This window comes from Lynx rufus, unplaced genomic scaffold (assembly GCF_022079265.1).
Source record: "Lynx rufus isolate CCGP_SWC_20201006 ecotype Redwood Valley unplaced genomic scaffold, mLynRuf1.p SCAF_14, whole genome shotgun sequence".
Classification (NCBI taxonomy): domain Eukaryota; kingdom Metazoa; phylum Chordata; class Mammalia; order Carnivora; family Felidae; genus Lynx; species Lynx rufus.
Window position 1 is genome coordinate 45,869,085 of NW_025814828.1, and position 26,323 is coordinate 45,895,407.

Sequence of the window (26,323 nt, forward strand, 5' to 3'; positions counted from 1 at the left end):
AGCGTCTGACTCCTGATTTTGGCTCAGGTCATGATCTCACAATTCCTGAGATCAAACCCCATCGATCCCCATGAGCCCAGAGTCAAGCTCTTGTCCTTGACAGCATGGAGTCCTCTTGGGATTCTTTTCTCCCTCTATCAAAATACATATTTAAAAAAAGAAGGAATTCTTAGAGAAACAGAAAGAAAATAGGGAGAAAAGAATTATAGCAAAGAAACTATAAGGGAATGAATCCTCTGGTACCTACAGCTACAGCAAACAACACATAGCCCAGTTCCTAGCTAGATTAACATAAAAGTTCACAAAGTTCACACTAAAAGTGAACAACTTCGGGACACCCGGGTGACTCAGTCAGTTAAGCATTCAAAACTTGGCTCATGTCATGATCTCGTGGTTCATGGGTTCGAGTCCCACAGCAGGCTCTCTGCTGCCAGCGCAGGGTCTGCTTCAGATCCTCTGTTTCCTACTCTCTCTGCCCCTTCCCCACTTGTGCTCACGCTCTCTCTCTCAAACATAAACAAACATTTAAATAAGTAAGTAAATAAATAAATAAAGCCAATATCCTCAATTCCCACTACCAGAAACATCTGACCTCCAAAGAAATTACAAGTCATGCCAAAAGGCCAAAGGAGAGGTACTGGGTGGCTCAGTCAGTTAAGCATCTGACTTCAGCTCAGGTCATGATCTCTAGGTTCCTGAGTTCAGGACCCATATCGGACTCTGTGCTGACAGCTCAGAGCCTGGAACCTGCTTCAGGTTCTGTGTCTCCATCTCTCTCTGCCCCTTCCCTGCTCATGCTCTCTCTCTCACTCAAAAAACAATAAACACTAAAAGACTTTTTTTAAAAAAGGTCAAAAAAATAACAAAAGCAAGAAAAACCAAAATCTAAAGAAACAGAGAGCAGCAGAACCAGACTTATTTAAGACACAGACTTTTGGAATTATCAGGAGAATCTAAAATAACTAGGGGTTAATATGATAAGGACTCTAATGGAAGAAATAGACAACATGCAAGATCAGATGGGTAGTGTAAGCAGAGAGAGGAAAACTCTAATAAATAAACAAGAGGAAATGCTACAAATCTGAAACACTGTAAAAGAAATAAAGAATGCCTTCGATAGGCTCATTATTAGATTGGACACAGTCAAGGAAAGAATCAAAGAGCTCGATGAGGAAAGAAACAGTGACACTGATAACATGTCAAAAGAATCTTTCCAAGCAAACAACAAAAAACCTTTCCAAAATGAAATAAAACAAAAAAAAAATGGAACAGTAAAACTAATAACTAGGGGTGCCTGGGTGGCTCAGTTGGTTGAGCATCCCACTCTTAATCTCAGTTCAGGTCATGATCTTGCAGTTCGTGAGATTGAGCCCTACATCAAGCTCTGTGTTGACAACGTGGAGTCTACTTGGGATTCTCTCTCTTCCTCTCTCACTTCCCCTTTCCTACTCCCACATGCATATGCCCACTCTCTCGCTCTCAAAACAAATCAAAAAGCTTTAAAAAATCACTTAAAACAAAAACTAATAACTGTAGGACAATTACAGAAATTGTAACATATATGTAACAGGAATACAAAGGACAAAAGAAAAAGGAGAAGAAATGGTTGCAATAATAATGGTGGGAAAATCTTCCAAAATTAGTAACAGATACCACAAATGCAGGAAGCACAAAGAACACCAAAGCAGGATGAATACCAAGTATCTACACCTAGCGGTATCACATGCAAACAGAAAACCAAAGAGAGAAAAATATTAAAATTAGCCAGAAGAAAAAGACATCTTATCTACAGAAGAACAAAGATAAGCACTATATCTGATATGTTGTCAGAAACCACACAAGCAGAGAGAGAGTGGAATATTTTTAAAGTTGAAAGAAAAATAAAACACCAATCTAGAATAATGTATCCAGCAAAACAATCCCTCAAAAGTGAAAACAAACTACTCTTTCTCAACAAACAAAAGCTGCAGTAATCTATCAACAGTAGACTTGCCTTGCAAGAAACGTTAAAAGTTCTTCAGAGAGAAAAAAAGATTATACAGGTCAGAAACACAGATCTACATGAAGGAAGAACATTAGAGAAGGAATAAATGAAGGTAAAATAACATCTTTTATTTTTCTTATTCCTAACTGACCTAATAGGTAACTATTCAAACTAATAGATGCAAAAATGTACTGGGTGATTATAGCTTATGGGTAAGGAAAGTAATCAAGAGAGAAGGGCCAACATGGCGGAGAAGTAAGGGCATCCAAAGTTCCCTCATCTCTCAAAGCAGTACTGAAGCCAAAGGACTTTAAACTCCAAGAGTCCAAAAGACAAAGAGACAAGAGTCACTTCCAGGGACCCACTGGGACAATCCGACGGGCCATAGGTGCATGACTGCAGACTGGGAGAGATAAAATGAATGGAGGGGAGGGATCCCCTTCTGCAGAGAGACAAAGAGAAGAGAAAGAGAGGCTAGAGAAGCATAGGGCTGTATCTGGACAAGAAAAAAAGAAAAAAAAACATGGACCAGAGCACAGAAAGTTCGAATCTCTGAGGGGCTTCCTCCAGACTGGGGCCAGCTGCCCTGACTGCACACCTGGGGAGGAGGGGAGCCAGCCTCGGACTCATTGGCTAGGTCAGGGGCATGGTCCGCAGTAGGAGAAAGCAATCCCCTCCCTGGAGTGCTGTGAGACGAGGGTTTATATCCACTGGAAAGACAAAGACTGCCTGCACCCGCCAGCCAGAAATCGTATATGGGGCGGCACAGAGTGGCACTCCCCCAGTATGGGGTGCAGGAGTCTGAATCCCAGCCAAGCACCAGGGAGGCATGGGAGTTGGTGGAGCAGGACAAACCGCGCTGTTTACGCCTGCGGCACAGTGAGGACTGCTTGAACAGAGTGGTTTGGGACACCTGGTCCATGGAGGAGAGACTGGAGAGTCGTCATTTTTCTCCCATCACCAACAAGGTGGGGCTTCAGGGAATGGACAGCAGGCCCACAGTGGAGGCCGGAAGGCATACACCAAACCACGCCCTTCTGTGGCTGATAACTGCATATCTACTCGAGCAGGATTGAGGTGACAACCACACAGCCCCTTCTCCAGATCAGTGCTGTTGCATTGCCTGATTTAATTCTCGGGCAATTCTTATTATATAAACATATTCTTCCTTCCTTTCCTCCTTATCTCTTCCCTCCTCTAGTCTGGTTATTCTGGTTGTTGGTTTGTTTAAGCAGACATATTTTATCCTTTCTCTTGACACATGCTTTACACTTCCTTCTTTATTTTCCTTTCTCTCTCTGGATTAAACCATACAGTTTATGTCTGATCAATTTTATTTTCTCTTTTTCCCCACCTCCTTCCTTATTTTCCTTACTCTCTCTCTGGATTAAGCCATATAGTTTCTTTGCTCAATTTTATTTTCTTTTCTTTTTCCCCACCTCCTTCTTTATTTTCCTTTCTCTCTCTCTCTGGATTAAGCCGTGTAGTTTCTCTGCCTGGCCAATTTTTGTTTTTTCTTTTTCCACTGCCCCTGTCATTTCTATCCTTGTATGGGATAAGGCCTCTTCCATCAACACGGCCTCCACCCTGTTGTTGACTTAGAGCTGAAGTTTCTGATTTTTTGTTTTTGGTTGGTTGTTTGTATGTTTTTGTTTTCTGTTTTTTTGTTTCTTTTTTGTTTGTTTTCCTTTCCAGGGCTACTTCAATGAAATCAAAGCACACCTGGTGGAGGGTCCACAACATCACTACAAGTAGGGAGATAAAGTAACCAAAGTCACAACAAAAGAGAGCAAGTAACACTCTCCAAAAAAACACCTCCTGAAGGGCCAGCCCCGGGACAGTGTATGACCCCTCTTTAATATAGTAATGCTCACAGGTGCAGGCACATAACAAGCTTCTAAAACACGTAAGGGACAGCAAACTAGCCAAAATGACAAAACAGAAGAATTCTCCTCAAAAGAAATTCCAAGAAGAAATGACAGCTAAAGAATTGATCAAAACACATATAAACAATATAATTGAACAAGAATTTAGAATAATAGTAATAAGACTAATTGCTGGGCTTGAAAAAAGCATAGAAGACAGCAGAGAATCTACTGCTGCAGAGATCAAGGAAATAAAAAATAGTCATAATGAATTAAAAAATGCTGTAAATGAGGTGCAAATAAAGTAGAGGTGGTGACAGTGATGACTAAAGAGGCAGAGGGAGGAATAGGTGAAATAGAAGATGAATTTATGGAAAAAGATGAAGCTTACAAAAAGATAAAAAATTCTGGATCACGAGGGGAGAATTAGACAACTAAGTGATTCGATGAAAGGGAACAATATACGTATCATAGGAGTTCCAGATGAAGAGAGAGAGAAAGGGGCCAAGGTGTACTTGAACAAATCTAGCTGAGAACTTCCCCAACCTGGGGAAGGAAACAGACACTGAAATCCAGGATGCACAGAGAACTCCCTTCAGATGTAACTTGAATCAATCCTCTGCATTACATATCATAGTGAAACTAGCAAAATACAAAGACAGAGAATTCTGAAAGCAGTTAGGGATAAACAGGCTTTAATCTCCAAGGGTAGACACATAAGAGTAGTAGCAGACCTAACTACTGAAATTTGGCAAGCCAAAAAGGAGTAGCAGGAAATTTTCTTTGTGCTGAATAGGAAAAATATGCAGCCAAGAATCCTTTATCCAGCAAGCCTGTGGTTCAGAAAAGTAACACATAAAGGTCTTCCCAAACGAAACTTGAAGGAATTCATCACCACTAAACCAGCCCTACAAAAGATCCTAAGAGGGACTCTGCTGCAAAGACCACAAAGGACCAGAGACATCACTACAAGCATGAAACCTAGAGAACACAATGAATCTAAACCCTTATCTTTCAATAACATTGAATGTAAATGGACTAAATGCTCCAATCAAAATACATAGGGTATCAGAATGGATAAAAAAATAAGACCCATTTATTTGCTGTCTACAAGAGACCCATTTTAGAACTGAGGACACCTTCAGATTGAAAGTGAGGGGATGGAGAACCATCTATCATGCTACTGGAAGTCAAAAGAAAGCTGGAGTAGCCATTCTTATATAAGACAAACTAGATTTTAAACTAAAGGCTATAACAACAGTTGAAGAAGGGCATTATATAATAATTACAGGGTTTATCCATCAAGAAGAGCTAACAATTATAAATGTTTATGCACCAAATTCGTAGCACCCAAACATATAAAACAATCACAAAAATAAGCAATCTTATTGGAAAGAATGTGGTAAATGCAGGGAACATTAAAACTCCACTTACAACAATGGACAGATCATCTAGACAGAAAATCAGTGAAGAACCAATGGCCCTGAATGATACACTGGATGAGATGGACTTGACAGATATATTTAGAACTTTTCATCCTAAAGAAGCAGAATACACATTCTTCTCGAGTGCACATGGAAGACTCTCCATGATAGATCACATACTGGGTCACAAAAAATCCCTCAATAAATATAAAATAACTGAGACCATACCATGCACACTGTCAGAACACAATGCTAAGAAACTTGAAATCAACCACAGGAAAAGTCTGCAAAACCTCCAAAAGCATGAAGGTTAAAGAACATCCTACTAAAGAACAAATGGGTCAACCAGATAACTAAAGAAGAAATTTTTAAAAAATATGGGAACAAATGAAAATGAAAAGACAACAATCCAAACGCTTTGGGATGCAGCGAAGGCAGTCCTGAGAGGAAAATACACTGCAATCCAGGCCTATCTCAAGAAACAAGAAAAATCCCAAATACAAAATCTAACAGCACACCTAAAGGAAATAGAAGCAGAACAGCAAAGATACCCCAAACCCAGCAGAAGAAGAGAAATAATAAAGATAAGAGCAGAAATAAACAAAATAGAATCTAAAAAAAAACTGTAGAGCAGATCAATGAAACCAAGAATTGGTTTTTTGAAAAAATAAACCAAATTGATAAATCTCAAGCCAGGCTTCTCAAAAAGGAAAGAGGACCCAAATAGATAAAATCACAAATGAAAATGGATTTATCACACCCACTCCATCAGAAATACAAGCAATTATCAGAGAATACTATGAAAAATTGTATACCAACAAACTGCTCAACCTGGAAGAAATGGACAAATTCCTAAACACTGACACACTACCAAAACTAAAATGGGAAGAAATAGAAAATTTGAATAGATCCATAACTAGTGAAGAAATTTAATCAGTTATCAAAAATCTCGCAACAAATAAGCATCCTAGACCAGATGGCTTCCCTGGGGAATGCTACCAGACATTTAAAGCAGAGTTAATACCTATCCTTCACAAGCTGTTCCAAAAAATAGGGAAGGAAAACTTCCAGGCTCATTCTATGAAGCCAGCATTACCTTGATTCCCAAACTAGACAGAGACCCCACAAAAAAGGAGAACTACAGGCCAATATCTCTGATGAACATGGATGCAAAAATTCTCAACAAGATACTAGCAAAATGAATTCAACAGCATATAAAAATAATTATTCACCATGATCAAGTGGGATTCATTCCCGGGCTGCAAGGTTGGTTCAATATTCACAAATCAATCAGTGTGATACATCACACTAATAAAAGAAAGGATAAGAACCATATGATCCTGTCAATAGATGCAGAAAAAGCATTTGACAAAATACAACATCCTTTCTTAATAAAAACCCTCAAGGGGAGCATGGGTGGCTCAGTCGGTTAAGCGTCCAACTTCGGCTCAGGTCATGATCTTACAGTTCATGAGTTCAAGCCCTGCGTCGGGCTCTGTGCTGACTGCTCAGAGCCTGGAGCCTGTTTCAGATTCTGTGTCTCCCTCTCTCTCTGCCCCTTCCCCACTTGTGCTCTGTCTCCCTCTGTCTCAAAAATAAATAAATAAATAAAAACATTAAAATAGTGTTTTAAAAAAAAAACCCTCAAGAAAGTTGGGATAAAAGGAACATACTTAAACATCATAAAAGCCATATATGAAAAGCCCCCAGCTAATATCTTCCTCAATGGGGAAAAACTGAGAGCTTTCCCCCTGAGATCAGGAACACGACAGGGATGCCCACTCTCACCACTGTTGTTTAACATAGTGTTGGAAGTCCCAGCATTGGCAATCAGACAACAAAATGAAATAAAAGGCATCAAAATTGGCAAAGACGACAAACTTTCACTTTTCGGAGACATGATATTCTGCATGGAAAACCTGAAAGACTCCACCAAAAGAGTTGGATTCAGCAAAGTCACAGGGTACAAAATCAATGTACATAAATCAGTTGCATTCTCATACACTAATAATGAAGTCACAGAAAGAGAAACAAAGAAATTGATCCCATTTACAATTGCACCAAGAACCATAAAATACCTATGAATAAACCTAACCAAAGATGTAAAAGATCTGTATGCTAAAAACCATAGAAAGCTTATGAAGGAAATTGAAGAAGACACAAAAAAATGGAAAAACATTCCATGCTCATGGACTGGAAGAATAAATATTGTTAAAATGTCAATACTACCCAGAGCAAGCTACACATTCAATGCAATCCCAATCAAAACTGCATCAGCATTCTTCTCAAAACTAGAACAAACAATCCTAAAATTTGTATGGAACCACAAAAGACCCCAAAGAGCCAAGGTAATATTAAAGAAGAAAACCAAAGTGGGAGGCATCACGATCCCAGACTTTAGCCTCTACTACAAAGCTGTAATCATTAAGACAGCATGGTGTTGGCACAAAAACAGACACATAAACCAATGGAATAGAATAAAGAACCCAGAACTGAACCCACAGATGTATGGCCAACTAATCTTTGACAAAGCAGGAAAGAGAATCCAATGGATAAAAGACAGTCTCTTCAGCACATGGTGCTGGGGGAACTGGACAGAAACATGTAGAAGAATGAAACTAGACCACTTTCTTACACCACTCATAAAAATAAACTCAAAATGGATTAAAGACCTAAATGTGAGACAGGAAACCATCAAAACCCTAGAGGAGAAAGCAGGCAATAACCTCTTTCACCTCATCCGCAGCAATTTCTTACTCAACACAGCTCCAAAGGCAAGGGAATTAAAAGCACAAATGAACTATTGGGACCTCATCAAGATAAAATGCTTCTGCACTGCAAAGGAAACAATTGACACAACTAAAAGGCAACCGATGGAATGGGAAAAGATATTTGCAAATGACATATTGGATAACGCACTAGTATCCAAAACCTATAAAGAACTCACCAAACTCCACACCCTAAAAACAAATAATCCAGTGAAGAAATGGGCAGAAGACATGAATAGACACTTCTCCAAAGAAGAGATCCAGATGGCCAACAGACACAAGAAAAGATGGCCAACATTACTCATCATCAGGGAAATACAAATCAACGCCACACTGAGATACCACCTCACACCAGTCAGAGTGGCTAAAATGAACTCAGGAAACAACAGATGCTGGCGAGGATGTGGAGAAACAGGAACCCTCTTGCACTGTTGGTAGGAATTCAAACTGGTGCAGTCGCTATGGAAAGCAGTGTCGAGGTTCCTCAAAAAATTAAAAGTAGAACTACCCTATGAACAAGCAATAGCACTACTAGGAATTTATTCAAGGGATACAGGAGTGCTGATGCACAGGGACACATGTACCCCAACATTTATAGCCATGCTTTCAACAATAGCCAAATTATGGAAAGAGCCTAAATGTCCATCAACTGATGAATGGATAAAGAAGATGTGGTTTATATATACAATGGCATACTACTTGGCAATGAGAAAGAATGAAATCATGCCATTTGCAGCAACGTGGATGGAACTGGAAGCTATTATGCTGAGTGAAATAAGTCAGTCAGAGAAGGACAGATATGTTTTCACTCATATGTGGATCTTGAGAAACTTAACAGAAAACCATGGGGGAAGGGAAGGGGAAAAAAAAGTTACAGAGAGGGAGGGAGGCAAACCACAAGAGACTCTTAAATACAGAGAACAAACTGAGGAGAGGGAAAATGGGTGATGAGCATTGAGGAGGGCACTTGCTGGGATGAGCACTGGGTGTTGTATATAAGCCAATTTGACAATTAATTATATTTTTAAAAAAGGAAAAGGAATCAAGAATACTGTTACAAGGTACCTATACTACTTGTGAAGTGATGTACAGGTATCCCCCACTTTTCCAATGTTAGTGTCATGCTACTTCACTTTTATGAAAGACCTACATTAATATTCGTTTTAACTAATCAAAAGAAATTCAAAGAGGATTTTGACTCTTACAGAAAAGAGCAAAAAGTGAAAACAGAATTTAACGTTTGTTCTGCAGCAAGCTGTTATTACAGAGACAGTACACACGCTGAGCAGCAATAGTAGCACTGCCAAGCTCCTTCCCTGAGAACTACACCCAGCCTCTATCTTTTAACTGTGTTTCCGAGCATTTGTGCTTTATCTCAATTCATCTTGTGAATCCATTAGTAAGGTGTGTCCTAAGGTATCAGGAAAAGCCTAAAAAGAGGTTTTTCTGGGGGGTCTGGGAATGCTTTAAATTTTTTCCATACAAATTAATTGTAATTGCTTCTTCATGGTAAGCTATTTCAGCTTATGAAAGGTTTCATAAGAACACTCTTCTTTAAGATAGTAGGGGAAAACTGTAGTGTTATTTAAAAGTGGACCCAACTCTTGGTTTAGACTCAGGTCATGATCTCATGGTTTGTGAGATCCAGCCCTGCTTCAGGCTGACAGTACAGAGCCTGCTTCGGATTCTCTCTCTCCCCCTCCCCTGCTTGCTCTCACTCTCTCTCTCTGTCTCTCTCTCTCTCTCAAAAAAAAATAAATATCTTTTAAATGTTCAATTAAAACCAAAGGTGAAAGGGGGAAGTTGAAAAAAGGAAACAAATGCAAGCATGGTACATATTAATCCAACTCTATATCAAATTTCACTTTAAATGTGAATGATGAATACACCAACTAAAACAGGGTGTCATATTATCAGGGTGTCATTTATCTCCAAGAAACCCACTTTAAATATAGACATTGACTACAAATAAAGTGATGCTAGGAAAAATGGGGAGTTGTTATTTAATGGGTATAGAGTTTCAGGTTTTCACGATGAAAATATTACGGAGACTGGTTATACAACAATGGAAATGTATTTAACGCTACTGAAATATACACTTAAAGGAGTTAAAATGACAAATTTTATAATATGTATTTAACCATCTATTTTGTTTTTTAAATAAAGGGATGGGGGCGCCAGGGTGGCTCAGTCAGTTAAGCATCCGTCTCTTGATTTCAGCTCAGGTCATGATCTCATGGTTGGTGAGTTCAAGCCCCACGTTGGGCTCTGTGCTGACAGTGAGAAGCCTGCTTGGGATTCTCTCTCTCCCTCTCTCTCTCTGCCCCTCTCCTGATCACGTACATGCCCCCTCAAAAATAAATAAAATAAACATTTGAAAAAAATAAAAGTTACAAAAAATATTTTTTAGCATTTTAAATCTTCAAGTATCTTCCTTTTCTAAGGACACAGAACTACTATAAGAGACCAGTTTCAGTTCATCTGACTCCATGTCTAATCCAAGAAAGCAGCTAACAGTTTAAAATATATCACTCTGATAATCTACTTGAAAAAACATACAACTTTGTACATTTTCCCACTTTACTCCTGCTTTAAATACCAAGAATCAGGGCACCTGGGTGGGTCGGTCAGGTAAGCAGCTGACTTCAGCTCAGGTCATGATCTCACAGTTCGTGAGTTCGACCCCACGTCGGGCCCTGTGCTGACAGCTCAGAGCCTGGAGCCTGCTTGGGATTCTGTGTCTCCCCCTCTCTCGGCCCCTCCCCTGCTTGCACTCTGTCTCTGTCTCTCTCTCTCAAAAATAAATAACCATTAAAAAATTTTTAAAAATACCAAGAATCACCCTCAATGATGATAACATTTAGGGATTTGACAAATACAGGATGAAAACAGGCTACACAGAGGGTGGTGTAATTACTCTTAAGAGTAATATCTGACATCTACTTTTATATAAATCTCCATCCCTTCCTATTTTCCTACTTTATAGACTAAAGCTATTTTCTTGAGTTTAATATTTACCATATGCTTTTAATCATTTCACTATATCATTATTCTTTAAAAGAAGTTGATCATATTACTCTAAAGGCTTTTATAGTATTTGATCTTCTAGGTTATAAAACAGCAAAAAGTGAACATACCAGTATAGCATAAAAATCCTTTTCAAATTAAAAAGATTTTTCAAATCTGACTCCAATAACCTTCCTTTTTTCACCTCTACCTCCCATATTCTCTCCAATCACATTTAATGTCTCACTGTTCTCAAGACACAAAAGGGCCTAGATATGACCTTTCCACCACCTAGAACATCTCCCCTCCTTGGCAACACCTACCACCTTGACTTAAGTACCAACTCAAAACTGCCATTTCTCTCTCTCTCTGGAAAATTCTGCCATCAAGTCTCCAAGGCAATTGTTTGCTGTTGTTCCACGTTTCTTGGTTCACACCAATGTAACTCACTTAACTACATCACAATATATTTCAGTAATTTACTCCTCCACCTAGCTCAATATTAATCTGTGAATCCCTATCATCTAGAATAATGGTTCTCCAACAGGAGGATTTGCCATTCCCACACCCTCACTATCCAGAGGAACCTTCTGACAGTGTCTTTAAACATTTTTTGTTGTCAAAACTGGTGGGGAGGGGTGTTACAAGTATCTACTGGACAGAGGCCAGAGATACAATGCATACACAGGACAGCCTCCCACAACAAAGAATAATCTGGATCAAAATGTCTATAATGCCAAGATTGAAAGAAAGGCAACCCCGGTCCCAGTCTGTCAGATAACGACCAAACAGGTCAAAACACCCAACCACAATTCTTTAAGACTATGATCCACATCACTCCCTTTGGCATCTGCAAGTTGCACTAGGAATGCGGGCAACTGTCTTCATGGCTGCCATCTAGCAAGGGAGTGGGACATGGTAGGTGCATAAAGTTAAAACACCATAGTGCTGTCATATCGAAGTTCAGCAGCTTTTTCTATTCCCTGTTTTTTTATTAGAGTTCCAAAAAAGTAGATTCTTTTACTAGTGTTAATTATTGCCTTTATGAAGTGACAGAATTTTGGAGTTACCTGCTCTGCCACTGTATATGATGTCACTCCTGGTGTGTTTGTTGTAATCCCTATGCCAGTGCCACATTTTCTTAAAAACTATAGCTTTTTGTGAAATATACTTGGGCATCAATGCCCACATTGTTCTTCTTTGTACTATCTTGGCAATTCTTGAACCTGCACTGTTCCTTTTTTTTTTTTTTTAATTTCAGAGAGAGAGAGAAAGACCATGAGCTGGGAAGAGGGATGGGGGGAAGAGGAGAGAGAATCTTTTATTTTTTATTTTTTTATTTTTTTTAACGTTTATTTATTTTTGAGACAGAGAGAGACAGAGCATGAACGGGGGAGGGTCAGAGAGAGGGAGACACAGAATCTGAAACAGGTTCCAGGCTCTGAGCTGTCAGCACAGAGCCCGACGCAGGGCTCAAACTCACAGACCACGAGATCATGACCTGAGCTGAAGTCGGACGCTTAACCGACTGAGCCACCCAGGTGCCCCGCTACCAGAGTTGTAAATGTACAGGCTAAGCAGTGAGAAGTGCCCCAATACTGAGCCAATCTACAAAGACAGAGAGTTGGTTTGGTTTGATTTGGGTTTCTGTTTGTTTTGGGACTGTAATTTTTTTCCTTGTAGGTATTTAAGGAAAGCTCTGTCAAACCACTAACTGACCAATCAGCTACCAGAACAAACACTTCAGTATCCACACATGACAAATATAGCCTTTATGAAAATAGGTTAGAAAGTTCACTAAGCAAAAACTACAGGAAGCAACAACCCTGGGGTGGGGGGCAGGTATTTTCCAGTTACCATATTACAATATTCAAAGTATCCATTTTCAACAAAAAGATACAAACATGCAAAGAAACAAGAAAAGTATGGTCCATTCACAGGGGAAAAAAAAAAGGAAGAAATTAACAATACTGTCCCTGAGGAGGCCCGTATGTTGGAATTAGTAGGCAAAGGCTTTATTTCTTTAAGCTTTTTAAAAAAAAATTTTAAGTTTATTTAATAATTACTGACGGGGGGAGGGGCAGAGAGAGAGAATGACAAGCAGGCTCCGCACTATCAGCACAGAGCCTGATGTGGGGCTCAAACTCAGAAACTTTGAGATCATGGCCTGAGCCAAAATCATGAGTCAGATGCTTAACCAACTGAGCCACCCAGGCGCCCCAGCATGCAATGCCTTTAAATCAACTTTTCAATACATTCAAGGAGCTAAAGGAAACCAGCATGTCTCACCAAGATAAGAATATTCAAAAAAAGAAATTCTAAAAAGGAACCAAATAAAATTTTGGAGGTAAGTAGTATTATAGCACACATGAAAAAAATCACTATACAGGTTCAATACAACAAGGATAAGAAAGAACAAGTGAACTTAAAGGCAGCACCAATTGAGATTAACCACTACAAGGGAAAAAGAAGGAGGGAAAATGAACAGAGCATCAGAGACCTATGAGACACCAGCAAGCCCAGCAACACATGCATAATGGCAGTCACAGACAAGAAGAAAAAGGAGCAGAAAGAATATTTAAATAATAATCAAAGCATGCCAAATTCATGAAATACATCAATCTACATATCCAAGAAGCTCAATGAATTCCAAGAATAAACAGATACACACTGGGACAAAATACAATTAAACTGTCAAAGCCAAAGAAAATCTCAAAATCAATGAAAACTGACAAGTACAAGGGATCCTCATCAAGATTAATAGTTGAACACAATGGGGGCGCCTGGGTGGCTCAGTCAGTTAAGCGGCCGACTTCAGCTCAGGTCATAATCTCAAGGTTTGTGAGTTTGAGCCCTGCGTCAGGCTCTGTGCTGACAGCTCGGAGCCTGGAGCCTGCTTTGGATTCTGTGTCTCCTTCTCTCTCTGCCCCTCGCCCACTTGTGTTCTGTCTTTCTCTTTCTCTATCAAAAATAAATAAATGTAAAAAAAATTTTTTTAAATAGTCGAATACAATGGAAACCAGAGAACAGTGAGATGACATATTTGAAATTTTTTAAATTTTTTTTTCAACGTTTATTTATTTTTGGGACAGAGAGAGACAGAGCATGAACGGGGGAAGGGCAGAGAGAGAGGGAGACACAGAATTGGAAAGAGGCTCCAGGCTCTGAGCCATCAGCCCAGAGCCTGACGCGGGGCTCGAACTCACGGACCGCGAGATCGCGACCTGGCTGAAGTCGGACGCTTAACCGACTGCGCCACCCAGGCGCCCGAGATGACATATTTGAAGTGCTGGGGACAAAAGGTCAACCAAGAATTCTGTATCTAGCAAGTACATCCTTGAAAAATGAAGAATTATGTCAAAAATCAAAAGCTGAGGAAATGCATTGCTAGTATACCTGCACTACAAGAAATGCTAAAGGGAATCCATCAGGGTGAAATAAAAAGACGCCACAGTATAACTTGGAGCTATATCATAAAACAAAGAACAATAGGAAAAGTAACCACATTAGGTAAATACCAACACTACATTTTTCTTTTCTTTTTTTGGGGGGGGTTATAACTAACTACTCAATCTCTTTACTTAGCTGATAATCAAAAACATCCCAAAAAAGAAAAACCCAAGACCACTGGCTTCACTGGTAAATTCTACCAAACATTTAATGAATAATTATCACCTCTCAAACTCCTCCAAAAAACAGAAGAGTAGGAACACTTAACTCATTCTACAAAGCCATCGTTACCCTAATATCACAGTCAGACAAACACATCACAAAAAAAGAAAACCACAGGTCAATATCCCTTATGACTACTGATGTGAAAATCCTAAACAAAATACTAGTTAATAATGTAAAAACCCTAAACAAAATGCTAGCAAACAGAATTCAATAACTCATCAAAAAATCATACACCAATGACCAAATGTGATTTATCCCAGGAATGAAAAGCGTGACACAAAAATAAATGAACGTAAAATACCACATAAAACAGAATAAAAGGGTAAAAATCACATAATCATCTAAACTGACACAGAAAAAGCATCTGACAAAATTCAGCACCCTTTCACAATAAAATCACTCAGAAAACTACAAAGAGAAAGGAACTTCCTCAACTGGATAAAGGGTATTCATGAAAAACCCACAGCTAACATCATATTTAATAGTGAAAAAGCTAGATTACAACCTAAGATTAAAAACAAGTATGCTTGTTTTTGTCATTTCTATTCAATAGAAAAGAAAAAGAAAAAAAAAGATTCAAACAACAAAGGATGAAGTAGTTTGTAGATGATGTGATCTTATACATAGAAAATCCAAAAGAATCCACAGAAAACTATTAGAGATAATAAATGAATTCAGCACAACTGCAAGATGTAAGATCAATACACAGAAAGCAGTTATATTCCTATACATTAGCAATGAACAATGCAGAGGATATTAAGAAAATACTTCCCAGTTAAAAAAAAAAAAAACTTCCAGTTTACAACAGCATCAAAAAGAATAAAATATATAGGAGTAATTTAATCAAAGAGATTCAAAACTTGTACAATGATCATTAAAAAATATTGCTTAAAGAAATTAAACAATTCCAGGGGCGCTTCACTGGCTCAGTCAGAAGAGCTTCCAACTCTTGATCGTGGGGTCATGAGTTTGAGCCCCACATTGGGTGTAGAGATTATAAATGAAATGAAATGAAATGAAATGAAATGAAATGAAACAATTTCAATTAAAGAGAATGATATCCCATGTTCATGGAGTAAAAGATTTAATACTGTTGAAAGCAATACTCCTCAAAATGATATACAGCTCAAATGTAATCTCTATTAAAACTGCAACACACCCAAAAGATTCCACCAAAAAACTGCTAGAACTGATCCATGAATTTAGCCAAGTTGCAGGATATAAAATCAATGCACAGCAATCGGTTGTATTCCTATACACCAATAATGAAACAACAGAAAGAGAAATCAAGGAATCGATCCCATTTACAATTGCACCAAAAACCATAAAATACCTACGAATAAACCTAACCAAAGAGATGAAAAACCTATACACTGAAAACTATGAAAGAAATTGAAGCTGATGAAATTGATGAAAGAAATTGAAGACACAAAAAAATGGAACAATATTCCATGTTCCTAGGTTGGAAAAACAAATATTGTTAAAATGTTGATACTAGCCAAAGCAATCTACATATTCAACGCAACCCCTATCAAAATAACACAGCATCTTCACAGAGCTAGAACAAACAATCTTAAAATATGTATGAAACCAGAAAAGACCCTAAATAGCCAAAACAATCTGGAAAAAGAAAACCAAAGCTGGAAGAATCACAATCCTGAACTTCAAGTTGTATTACCAAGCTGTAATCATCAAGACAATATGGTACTGGCATAAAAACAGAGCTCAAATCAATGGAACAGAATAGAGAACCCAAAAATGGACCCACAAACATATGGCCAACTAATCTTTAACAAAGCAGGAAAGAACAGCCAATGGAATAAAGACAGTCTCTTCAGCAAGTGGTGCTGGGAAAACTGGACAGCAACATGCAGAAGAATGAACCTGGACCACCTTCTTACACCATACACAAAAATAAACTCAAAATGGATGAAAGACCTCAATGTAAGACAGGAAGCCATCAAAATCCTCGAGGAGAAAGCAGGAAAAGCTCCTTTGACCTTGGACACAGCAACTTCTCACTCAACATGTCTCTGGAGGCAAGGGAAACAAAAGCAAAAATGAACTATTGGGACCTCCTCAAAATAAAAAGCTACCGCATGGCAAAGGAAACAATCAGCAAAACTAAAAGGCAACCGACAGAATGGGAGAAGATATTTGCAAACGAAATATCAAATAAAGGGTTAGTAGCCAAAGTCTATAAAGAACTTATCAAACTCAACACCCAAAAAACAAATCATCCAGTGAAGAAATGGGCAAAAGACATTCTGAATAGACACTTCTCCTAAGAAGACATCCAGATGGCGAACAAACACATAAAACGCTAAACATCACTCATCATCAGGGAAATACAAATCAAAACCACAATGAGATACCACCTCACACCTGTGAGAATGGTTAACATTAACAATTCAGGCAACAACAGATGTTGGCAAGAATGCAGAGAAAGAGGATCTCTTTTGCACTGCTGGTGGGAATACAAACTGGTGCAGCCACTCTGGAAGACAGTATGGAAGTTCCTCAAAAAGTTAAAAATAGAACTAACCTATGACCCAGCAATTGCACTACTAGGTATTTATCCAAGTGTGCTGTTTCCAAGGGGCACATGCACCCCAATTTTTATAGCAGTGCTAGTGACAATAGCCAAAGTATGGAAAGAGCCCACATGTCCATCGACGGATGAATGGATAAAGAAGATGTGGTATACATATACAATGGAGTATTACTCAGCAATCAAAATGAATGAAATCTTGCCATTTATAGCTACGTGGATGGAACTAGAGGGTATCAGGCTAAACGAAATTAGTCAGAGAACGACAAATACCATATGACTTCACTCATATGAGGAATTTAAGATACAAAACAGATAAACATAAAGGAAGCAAAAATAATATAAAAATAGTAGGGGGGCAAAACATAAGAGGCTCTTAAATATAGAGAACAGAGGGTTGCTGGAGGAGTTGTGGGAGGAGGGATGGACTAAATGGGTTACAGGCATTAAGGAATCTACTCCTGAAATCATTGTTGCACTATATGCTAACTTGGATGGAAATTTAAAAATAAATTAATTAAAAAATAAAAATAAAAATAAAATAATTCTTATAAAAAAAAAAAACTACAACAGCAGGGGCACCTGGGTGTCACAGTCTGTTGAGTGTCCAACTCTTGATTTAGGCTCAGGTCATGATCTCACAGTTCGTGGACTGAGACCTGTGTCAGGCTCCATGCTGACAGCACAGAGCCTTCTTGGGATTCTTTCTCTCCCCCTCTTTCTCTCTTCCTTCCTCCCTCCCTCCCTCCCTCCCTCCCTCTCTCTGTCCCTCCCCCTCTCAAAATAAACAAACTTTTTTAAAAAGCTGCAATAGCCACTACTTGCAAAAATCAAAAAGTCAATCCTAAATTTCAAATGGAAATTAAAGGGACCCCAAACAGCCAAACCAATCTTGAAAAAGAAGGACAAATTTGGGACATTCTCACTTCCCAATTTCAAAACTTGCTACAAAGCTCAAGTAATCAAAACAGGTGGTACTGGCATAAGGATAGACATATAGACCAATGGAATAGAACAGAAAGCCCAGAAATAATCCATACATCCACAGTCAACTGACAGACAAGGGTGCCAAGACCACCAAATGGAGAAATAACAGTCTCTTCAACAAGTTGTGCCAAGAAAACTAGATATCCGCATTCAAAAGAATGAAGTTGGAACCCTATCTTACACCATACACAAAAATTAATTCCAGGGGTGCCTGGCTGGCTCAGTTGGTGAAGCATGTGACTCTTGATCTTGGGGTTCAGAGTTTGAGCCCCACGTTGGGTGTAGAGATTACTTAAAAAAATCTTTAAAACAATTAATTCAAATTGGATCAAAGACCTAAATATGAGCTAAAACTGTAAATTCTTAGAAGAAAATAGGGGGATAAATCTTCATGACTTCAGATTTGGCAATTTCTTGGATAGCACTAAAATATTCATGAAACAAAAGAAAAAGCAGGTAACCTGGACTGCATCCAAACTGAAAACTTTCATGCACTACCAAAACAGTGAAAAGACAACCACAGAATGGGAAAAATAATCACAAATCATATATCTGATTAGGGGTTAATATCCAGAATTTTTTTTAATGTTTTATTTATTTTTGAGACAGTGAGAGACAGAGCATGAACAGGGGAGGGTCAGAGAGAGGGAGACACAGAATCTGAAACAGGCTCCAGGCTCTGAGCTGTCAGCACAGAGCCCGACGCAGGGCTCGAACTCAAGGACCGAGAGATCATGACCTGAGCCGAAGTCGGCCGCTTAACCGACTGAGCCACCCAGGCGCCCCAATATCCCGAATTTTTAAGACTCCTACAATTAAACAAACAAAAAAAAACCAATTTAAAATTGGGCAAAAGATCAATAGACATTTTTCCAAAGAAGATATACAAATGGCCAATAAACACATGAAAAGAGACTTTACATCACTAGTCATTAAGGAAATGCAAATAAAAACTACAATGAGGTAACACTCCACAACTGTTAGTATGGCTATTATAAAGAAAAAACAAAATACTGAAGTATAGTATATATGCAGTGTTTAATCTTCATTTCAGGTGTACAACATGATTCAACAATTCTATACATTACTCAGTGCTTGCCATGGTTAAGTGTAGTCACCATCTGTCACCAAACAAGATTACCATCTTATTGATGATATTCTCTATACTGTACTTTGCATCTCCATGACTTATTTATTTTATAACTGGAAGTTTGTACCTCTTAATCTATTTCATTTTAGTTTCTTATTTGTCAACTAATTTTTTTTTTAATTTCAGTATAGTTGACAGAGTCAACTAAATTTTTTAAATTAACTTAATTCTAAAATAAAATAAAATGTATGAGCTCATTTTTCTAAAAGATAAAAGAGGGGCGCCTGGGTGCTAAATCTGTTAAGCATCCAACCCTTGGTTTCAGCTCAGGTATTGATCTCATGGCTTCATGGGTTTAAGCCCCACATGGGGCTCTGCACTGGCAATGCGGAGCCTGCTTGGGATTCTCTCTCTCTTCCTCTCTCTGCCCCTCCCCAACTTGTGCTGTCTCTGTCTCTCTCAAAATAAATAATTCTTTTTTAAAAAAAGAAAGGGCAGGTAGCTCCTTTAAAAAATAATAATAAGGGCATCTGGGTGGCTCAGTCGGTTAACTGTCCAACTTTAGCTCAGGTCATGATCTCACAGGTTTGTTGCTTTGAGCCCCACAACAGGCTCTACACTGACAGTGAGGAGCCCGCTTAGGATTCTTTCTTTCTTTCTTTCTCTTTCTTTCTTTCTTTCTTTCTTTCTTTCTTTCTTTCTTTCTCCCTCTCCTTCTCCCTCTCTCTCTCTCTCTCTCCCCGTCTCCCCCACTTGTGCACACGCTCGCTCTCTCTCTCTCAAAATAAATAAAAAAAATTGTTACCCTTCTACAACACAAGTGGGAATGTAAAATAGTACAGCCACTCTGGAAAACAGTTTAGTGGTTCATCAAGAGATTAAAGCTAGAATTTCACTTCTAGGTACATATCCAAAAGAACTGAAAGTAGAGACTCAAATAGACATTTGTACATCAATGTTTACAGAAACACTATGCACAGTAGCCAAGATGAAAACAACCCAAATGTCCATCAACAGATGAATGGATAAATTAAATGTGGTGCATATATGCATAGTGAATGGAATAGTATTCAGCCTTAAAAAGGAATGAAATTCTGACACATGCTACAAAATGGAAGAACCTTGAAGACATGCTATATAAAATAAGCTAAACACAAATACAATTCCACTTATATAGGAGTATCTAGAATAGTTAAGATCAGAGACAGAAAGTGAAATGGTAGTTACCAGGGACTTAGGGGAGAGCGGAATGGAAAGTTATTGTTTAATGGGTACAATGAAGTTTCAGTTTGAGATGATGGAAAAGTTCTGGAATTGGACAGAGGTAATGGTTGCATAATGATGCAGAACACTGAGATACAGGGATTCTTTCTGAGGTAAAGGAAACATCCCAAAATTAGATAGCAACAATGATGGTTGCACAACTTTGTAAATACATTTAATGTACTTAATGCCACTTAATTGTGCACTTTAAAGTGGTTAAAATGCTAAATTTTATGTTAAGTGTATTTTATCGCAACAGAAAAGACATGGAAAAAAAAACAGAAAAGAACAATATAAATAACAAGGCTGGTAGCAGTAACATCTGTCCATTACCATTCTCCCTTCCAGCATATGAAAAATCTCTAAAATCTGTTTTGAAAGTTCATAGGTATACATGAATAAGCTATCTCCTTATATGCCAGATTTGTTGCCAGGAAAATATATTTCTGTGATTTATTAATTATTTTATTGTCTTGTGTTATTTATTTTTAGTCTAAAAAGCACTTAAGGGCAGAATCTCAATTTTTCTGGTTTTATTACACTCAGTATCAATAGCACCTACTTAGGCAAATAAACACTATTCAGAATCTGTATGAAAATGTCAAGCTTTCTAAAATATTTAAGAAACAATGGAGGACTAATAACATTCCAGTCTATTTTTTTAATATAAAGGTATAAATGCTCTAATAGAAATAAATTATAAATTTGTAATAAAGCAGCAATATGTGAATAAGGTCTGTGTTTTTTCTTATTATGTGGTCTTTGAATAGTGGTCTCTATGTAATACTCTAAGTAAAAATTAAATTGCAATAAATGTCACCATTTTCATGTGGGCCAAAGTACTAAAACCTTCAAAAAACATTTCATCTTACTTGATACACTGATACCTGCTTTATTAAACACAGTTCATTCCAACAACATATCACACCCCATCTTTACACAAAGGCATTCTTCAAATGGAGACAAGAGGCAAAGAATGTGGCAAGAGCAAGAAAGTGAAGCAAAAAGTTTTATTCCTGTTGTAAGGAGAAATAAGAAAAGAGTCTTCAGGTGAGAACTAGGGTTCTCTTTCCCTGCAGAAAAAAAATACAATTTTAAGACATTTAGATTTTAGAGCCAGAAAACAGCACCTGTTTCCACAACTCATCCTTCAAACCAGGCAGGTAACCCTAGCTCCCTTCCAAAATAGTCAGGTAATTGCTTAGAATTCAGATGTCAGAGACAAATCATAATACGCTAATAAGTAGGTGGCAGTATTTAGGAACACAAGTTATTTAAATCTTTTTTTTTTACTTTTTTAATGTTTATTTATTTTTGAGAAAATACAGAGAGACAGAGTGCAAACTGGGGAAGGGGTAGAGAGAGCGAGACACAGAATCTGAAGCAGGCTTCAGGCTCTGAGCTGTCAGCACAGAGCCCGACGTGGAGCTCGAACGCACGAGCCATGAGATCATGACCTGAGCTGAAGTTGGACGCTTAACTGAGCCACCCAGGCGCCCCTAAATCTTTTAATGTCTATTGGAATGGGGAAGAAGAAGTTCCCAAAAGTCATCCTTTCCTGCCTTGAAATTCCATCTTTTATCAAAGTTAATTCTACCCCTGATTCAAGTAAAACCACTATGTTCATACACCATATGTGTCAGTAGCACTCAACTGTACTTAGCACATGCTACTATATTTTTTTTATATTTTTTTTTTAATTTTTTTAACGTTTATTTATTTTTGAGACAGAGAGAGACAGAGCATGAACGGGGGAGGGTCAGAGAGAGGGAGACACAGAATCTGAAACAGGCTCCAGGCTCTTAGGTGTCAGCACAGAGCCCGACGCGGGGCTTGAACTCACAGACCATGAGATCATGACCTGAGCCGAAGTTGGAAGCTTAACCGACTGAGCCACCCAGGCGCCCCGACGCTACTGTATTTTTAAGGGGAACGGGAGTTGGACATATATGCCTATATTCTCTTAAATATATTCCTTGCCTAAAGGACTCTTCTATCTTCTCAGTATGACCAATAATTGGCATAATTGAGTATAGACTCAAATATGTCACCCCATGCTCAAAATATTCAAAGTCTTCCCATGTTTATAAAGTACGAAACTCCTAAGCATAGCATTCAAAGCTCTCTGCAAGATAATTCACACATGAATTTCCAATCTTAACACATCTCTTCCACTGAATTTTCTTTTACTTCTCTTATAATAAGCAACACATTCTGCTTATAGTTCCTTGTTTAAAACTCAAAGTAATCTCTACTGAACTGTAAGCTCCTCAAAGGAGGAAACTGGTCTGGGTTTGTCTCTTTTTCTCATGTGGGGAAAAAAAAACTGCCTTGTAATAAATGCTTATTAAAATGAAAATAATCTAGGGGTGCCTGGGTGGCTCAGTCGGTTAAGTGTCTGACTTCAGCTCAGGTCATGATCTCACGGTTCGTGGCTTCAAGCCCCATGTTGGGCTCTGTGCTGACAGCTCGGAGCCTGGAGCCTGCTTTGGATTCTGTGTCTCCCTCTCTCTCTACCCCTCCCCTGCTTGTATTCTGCACTCTGTCTCTCTAAAATAAAATAAACATTAAAAAAAATTTTAATGAAAATAATCTGCTCAGAGATTCCTTAAAAGAGTGGTGATTGGTTAAGCATTAAAAAAAAAAAAAAAAAAACCTGATGGGGCTCCTGGGTGGCTCAGTCGGTTAAGCGTCTGACTTAAGCTCAGGTCATGATCTCACGGCTCATGGGTTCAAGCCCCACATCGGGCTCTGTGCTGACAGCTCAGAGCCTGGAGCCTGCTTCAGATTCTGTGTCTCCCTCTCTCTCTTCCCCTACCCTGCTCGTGCTCTCTTTCTCTCAAAAATAAAATAAACATTAAAAATTTTTAAAAAAACAACACCTGAAGTCATTTTACCCTCCAGTATCTTCCTGTCTCTAAAATGAGATATTCAGTAAGCTGTGCCAGATGCACTATATATAGTCAGCCTTCGAAAAAAATATATTATTTCATATACTTAACAAGTAACAGGTGCAGTCACTTTAATATGAAACATTCACTCTTGATTCTCTGTTTAGCACTCAGAACACACAATGAAAATGCACAAATAAGGTGTTCTGTGGTTTTGAATTTTGGGGGTATATAAGGAAGGTGGAAAGGGGAAAAGAAAAAAGAAAAACAGTAAGAGGTCAGCAAATTCTCCCCAACACTATAGAAATTAACCAAGCCTAGCTTCAAATATCTAAATTAAATGGCAAGGAGTGATAATCTTAGTATTAAAAGAAAAAGCATTTTAGGGGTACCTGGGTGGCTCAATCGGTTAAGCATCTGACTCTTAATCTTGGTTCAGGTCATGATCTCACAGTTGGAGCCCCATATGGGGCTCTGCACTGACAGTGAGGAGTCTGCTTGGGATTCTCTCTCCCTTCTCTCTCTTTCCCTATCCCACTTACACACTCTCTCTCTCTGTCTCTCAATAAATAAATAAACTTAAAAAAATAGAAAAAACATTTTAAAATATACTAAGAGTAAAGATATCATGTGCTTCCTGATAAAACGTGCTGAGAAAGACACATGACTTCACAGTGTTTCTAGCAAAATACATGATCACAAGGAAATATCAGACAAACCCAAATTAACTGTTCTGTATTCTTCAAAAATACATAAGGGGAAAAAAGCAAGGTACAGTGCTCCAGAGTAAAGAAGATTAAAGACACATGACAATGAAATGCAATGCATGTTCCAGAATTGGATGCAGGGCCAGAAAAAAAATAAACTTTTGTCTTTCACTATACAGGACATTATGAAGCAACTGGCAAAACATGAATAATGTCTGTAGAGTAGAAATACTACTGTATCAATGTTAATCTCTAATTTTGCTAACTATAATGAGGTTATAGAGAATATTCCTATTTGGGGGAAATACATATTGAAGCATTCAGGGGTAAAGGAGCATCATGTCTGCAACTTAATCTCAAATGACTCAGAAAAATAACATAGAGAGAATGATAAAGCAGATGTAAAATATTACTATTTGAAAAATCTGAGTGAAGGATATATGAGAATCTATATACAATTTTTGCAAATTAAGTCTAAATCTATAATTTTTAACTTTTTATTTTGAAATATAGTAAAAAGATTATCCTCTGTCTCCTTGAAGGTAGATCTCCTGAGGTTACATTAAAAACATTTTAAAAATCATTCAAATATTACATGAGATCAATGAGACAGTGACTAGAAAGTTGTTTTAAGTAAATGTCTTTGATCTCTGGATAGATATTTTTAAAATATTATTTATAATAACACAAAAATGTCTTTTATGGGAGTAAGACTAAGTTACTAGCCAAAATGTATATTAATACAGATTTTTTGAAGTATAATGTAAGTTTCATGGGGAGAAGGCGTTAATTTGTCTTATTCACCTAAGCAGTACTTTAAACAGTTCTTGGCACATGGTAATAGTAATCGATAATAATTAGTATTTGAGTAATTAGTATGTCCTAGACACTAACCTAAGTGCTTTGTGTCCACTAACTCATTAAATCTTCACAGAGTCCAAGAAATATTTGTGAATGAATTAGTACTTTTTGCAGGATGACGATTACATTCAGTTCAGAAATCACGTTACATCAGTTCCTAAAAATCACCAGGTTATGGAAAATTGTGCAACGAACACCACAGGACTCATAGGGAAAATGGGGTTAGAAGCAAACATTCACATGCCTGGGTGGCTCAGTCAGTTGGGCACCTGACTCTGGATTTCAGCTCCGGTAGGGATCTCAGAGTTCATGGGTTCGAGCCTGACATAGGGCTCATCCCTGACAGCCCAGAGCCTGCTTGGGATTCTCTCTCTCTCTCCCTCTCCCCTGTCCTCTGCATCTCTCTCAAAAAAAATAAACATTTTTTAAAAAGCACAATACTCAAAAAACTTCATCAATGACACATTTTTTAAAAGAAACCTGATTAAAATGATAGCACAATTTTACACAGTTTACACATTAAGTGATTAAGAAATACACAAATACAATAATAAATACAGCACTTTACCTTGAAAAAGACCTGAAGTTTGCTTGTGGAAGCACATCAGAAGGGCTGCAGCTCATGAATTACTGTGAAATGATGGAAGGAGGGTTATCTGAAATCGGATGGAAAACTGTAACAACAGATGTGGATGGGAGTGGCTCATAACACAAGGGGTGAACTAAGCTAGCCAACAGATGTTTGAGGTAAGAGGTATGTGCATGTATATGCATGTATTTAACACACTTCAGTTCAGCTGGGTGTAGTTCACTTAGGGAAAATTCTTTCCATAAAGGACCAGATAGAAACTATTTTAGGCTTTGCGGACCATTAGGTCTTTGTTGCAACTATTCCACTCTGAGATTGTGGTACAAAAGTAGCCACAGACAATATAAACAAGTGGGCTTAAGTATGTTCCGAAAGAATTTTATTTACAAAAACAGGCCACTAGTTGGTGGTCATGATTTGCTGATCCCTGACCTTGCAGACAAAATCCTGCATAAGAAAATAAAAATTCTGTCTTATGCTCAAATTGTTACCTGATTTATCAACCTTGTTGAGACATACACACATTTTCAAAACAAGCATTATAGCAGAACTATATTTAGAATGCTATCAAATAAATCAAAATATGAATATAATTCAAATAAGCAAAATACCAAATACAGTATTACATGAAAATAAATTATATTTTATTTTGGACTTTATAA

The 26,323-nt window shown here is 38.0% G+C and overlaps 1 protein-coding gene across 6 annotated transcripts in view; it reads right to left on the bottom strand.

The window, feature by feature from the left end:
- The window catches only part of ATRX (ATRX chromatin remodeler), a 322,803-nt gene that overhangs the window by 289,183 nt on the left and 7,297 nt on the right, over nt 1–26,323 (bottom strand). For 5 of the 6 annotated variants that reach the window (XM_047076252.1, XM_047076256.1, XM_047076255.1 and 2 more), the window contains one exon: nt 25,641–25,702. The exons of the other annotated variant lie outside the window; for it this stretch is intronic. In XM_047076252.1, coding sequence (XP_046932208.1) covers nt 25,641–25,696 — 56 coding nt within the window. In that variant the 5' untranslated portion in view covers nt 25,697–25,702. The remainder of the gene's footprint in view (nt 1–25,640; nt 25,703–26,323) is intronic. 6 annotated transcript variants of the gene reach the window in all.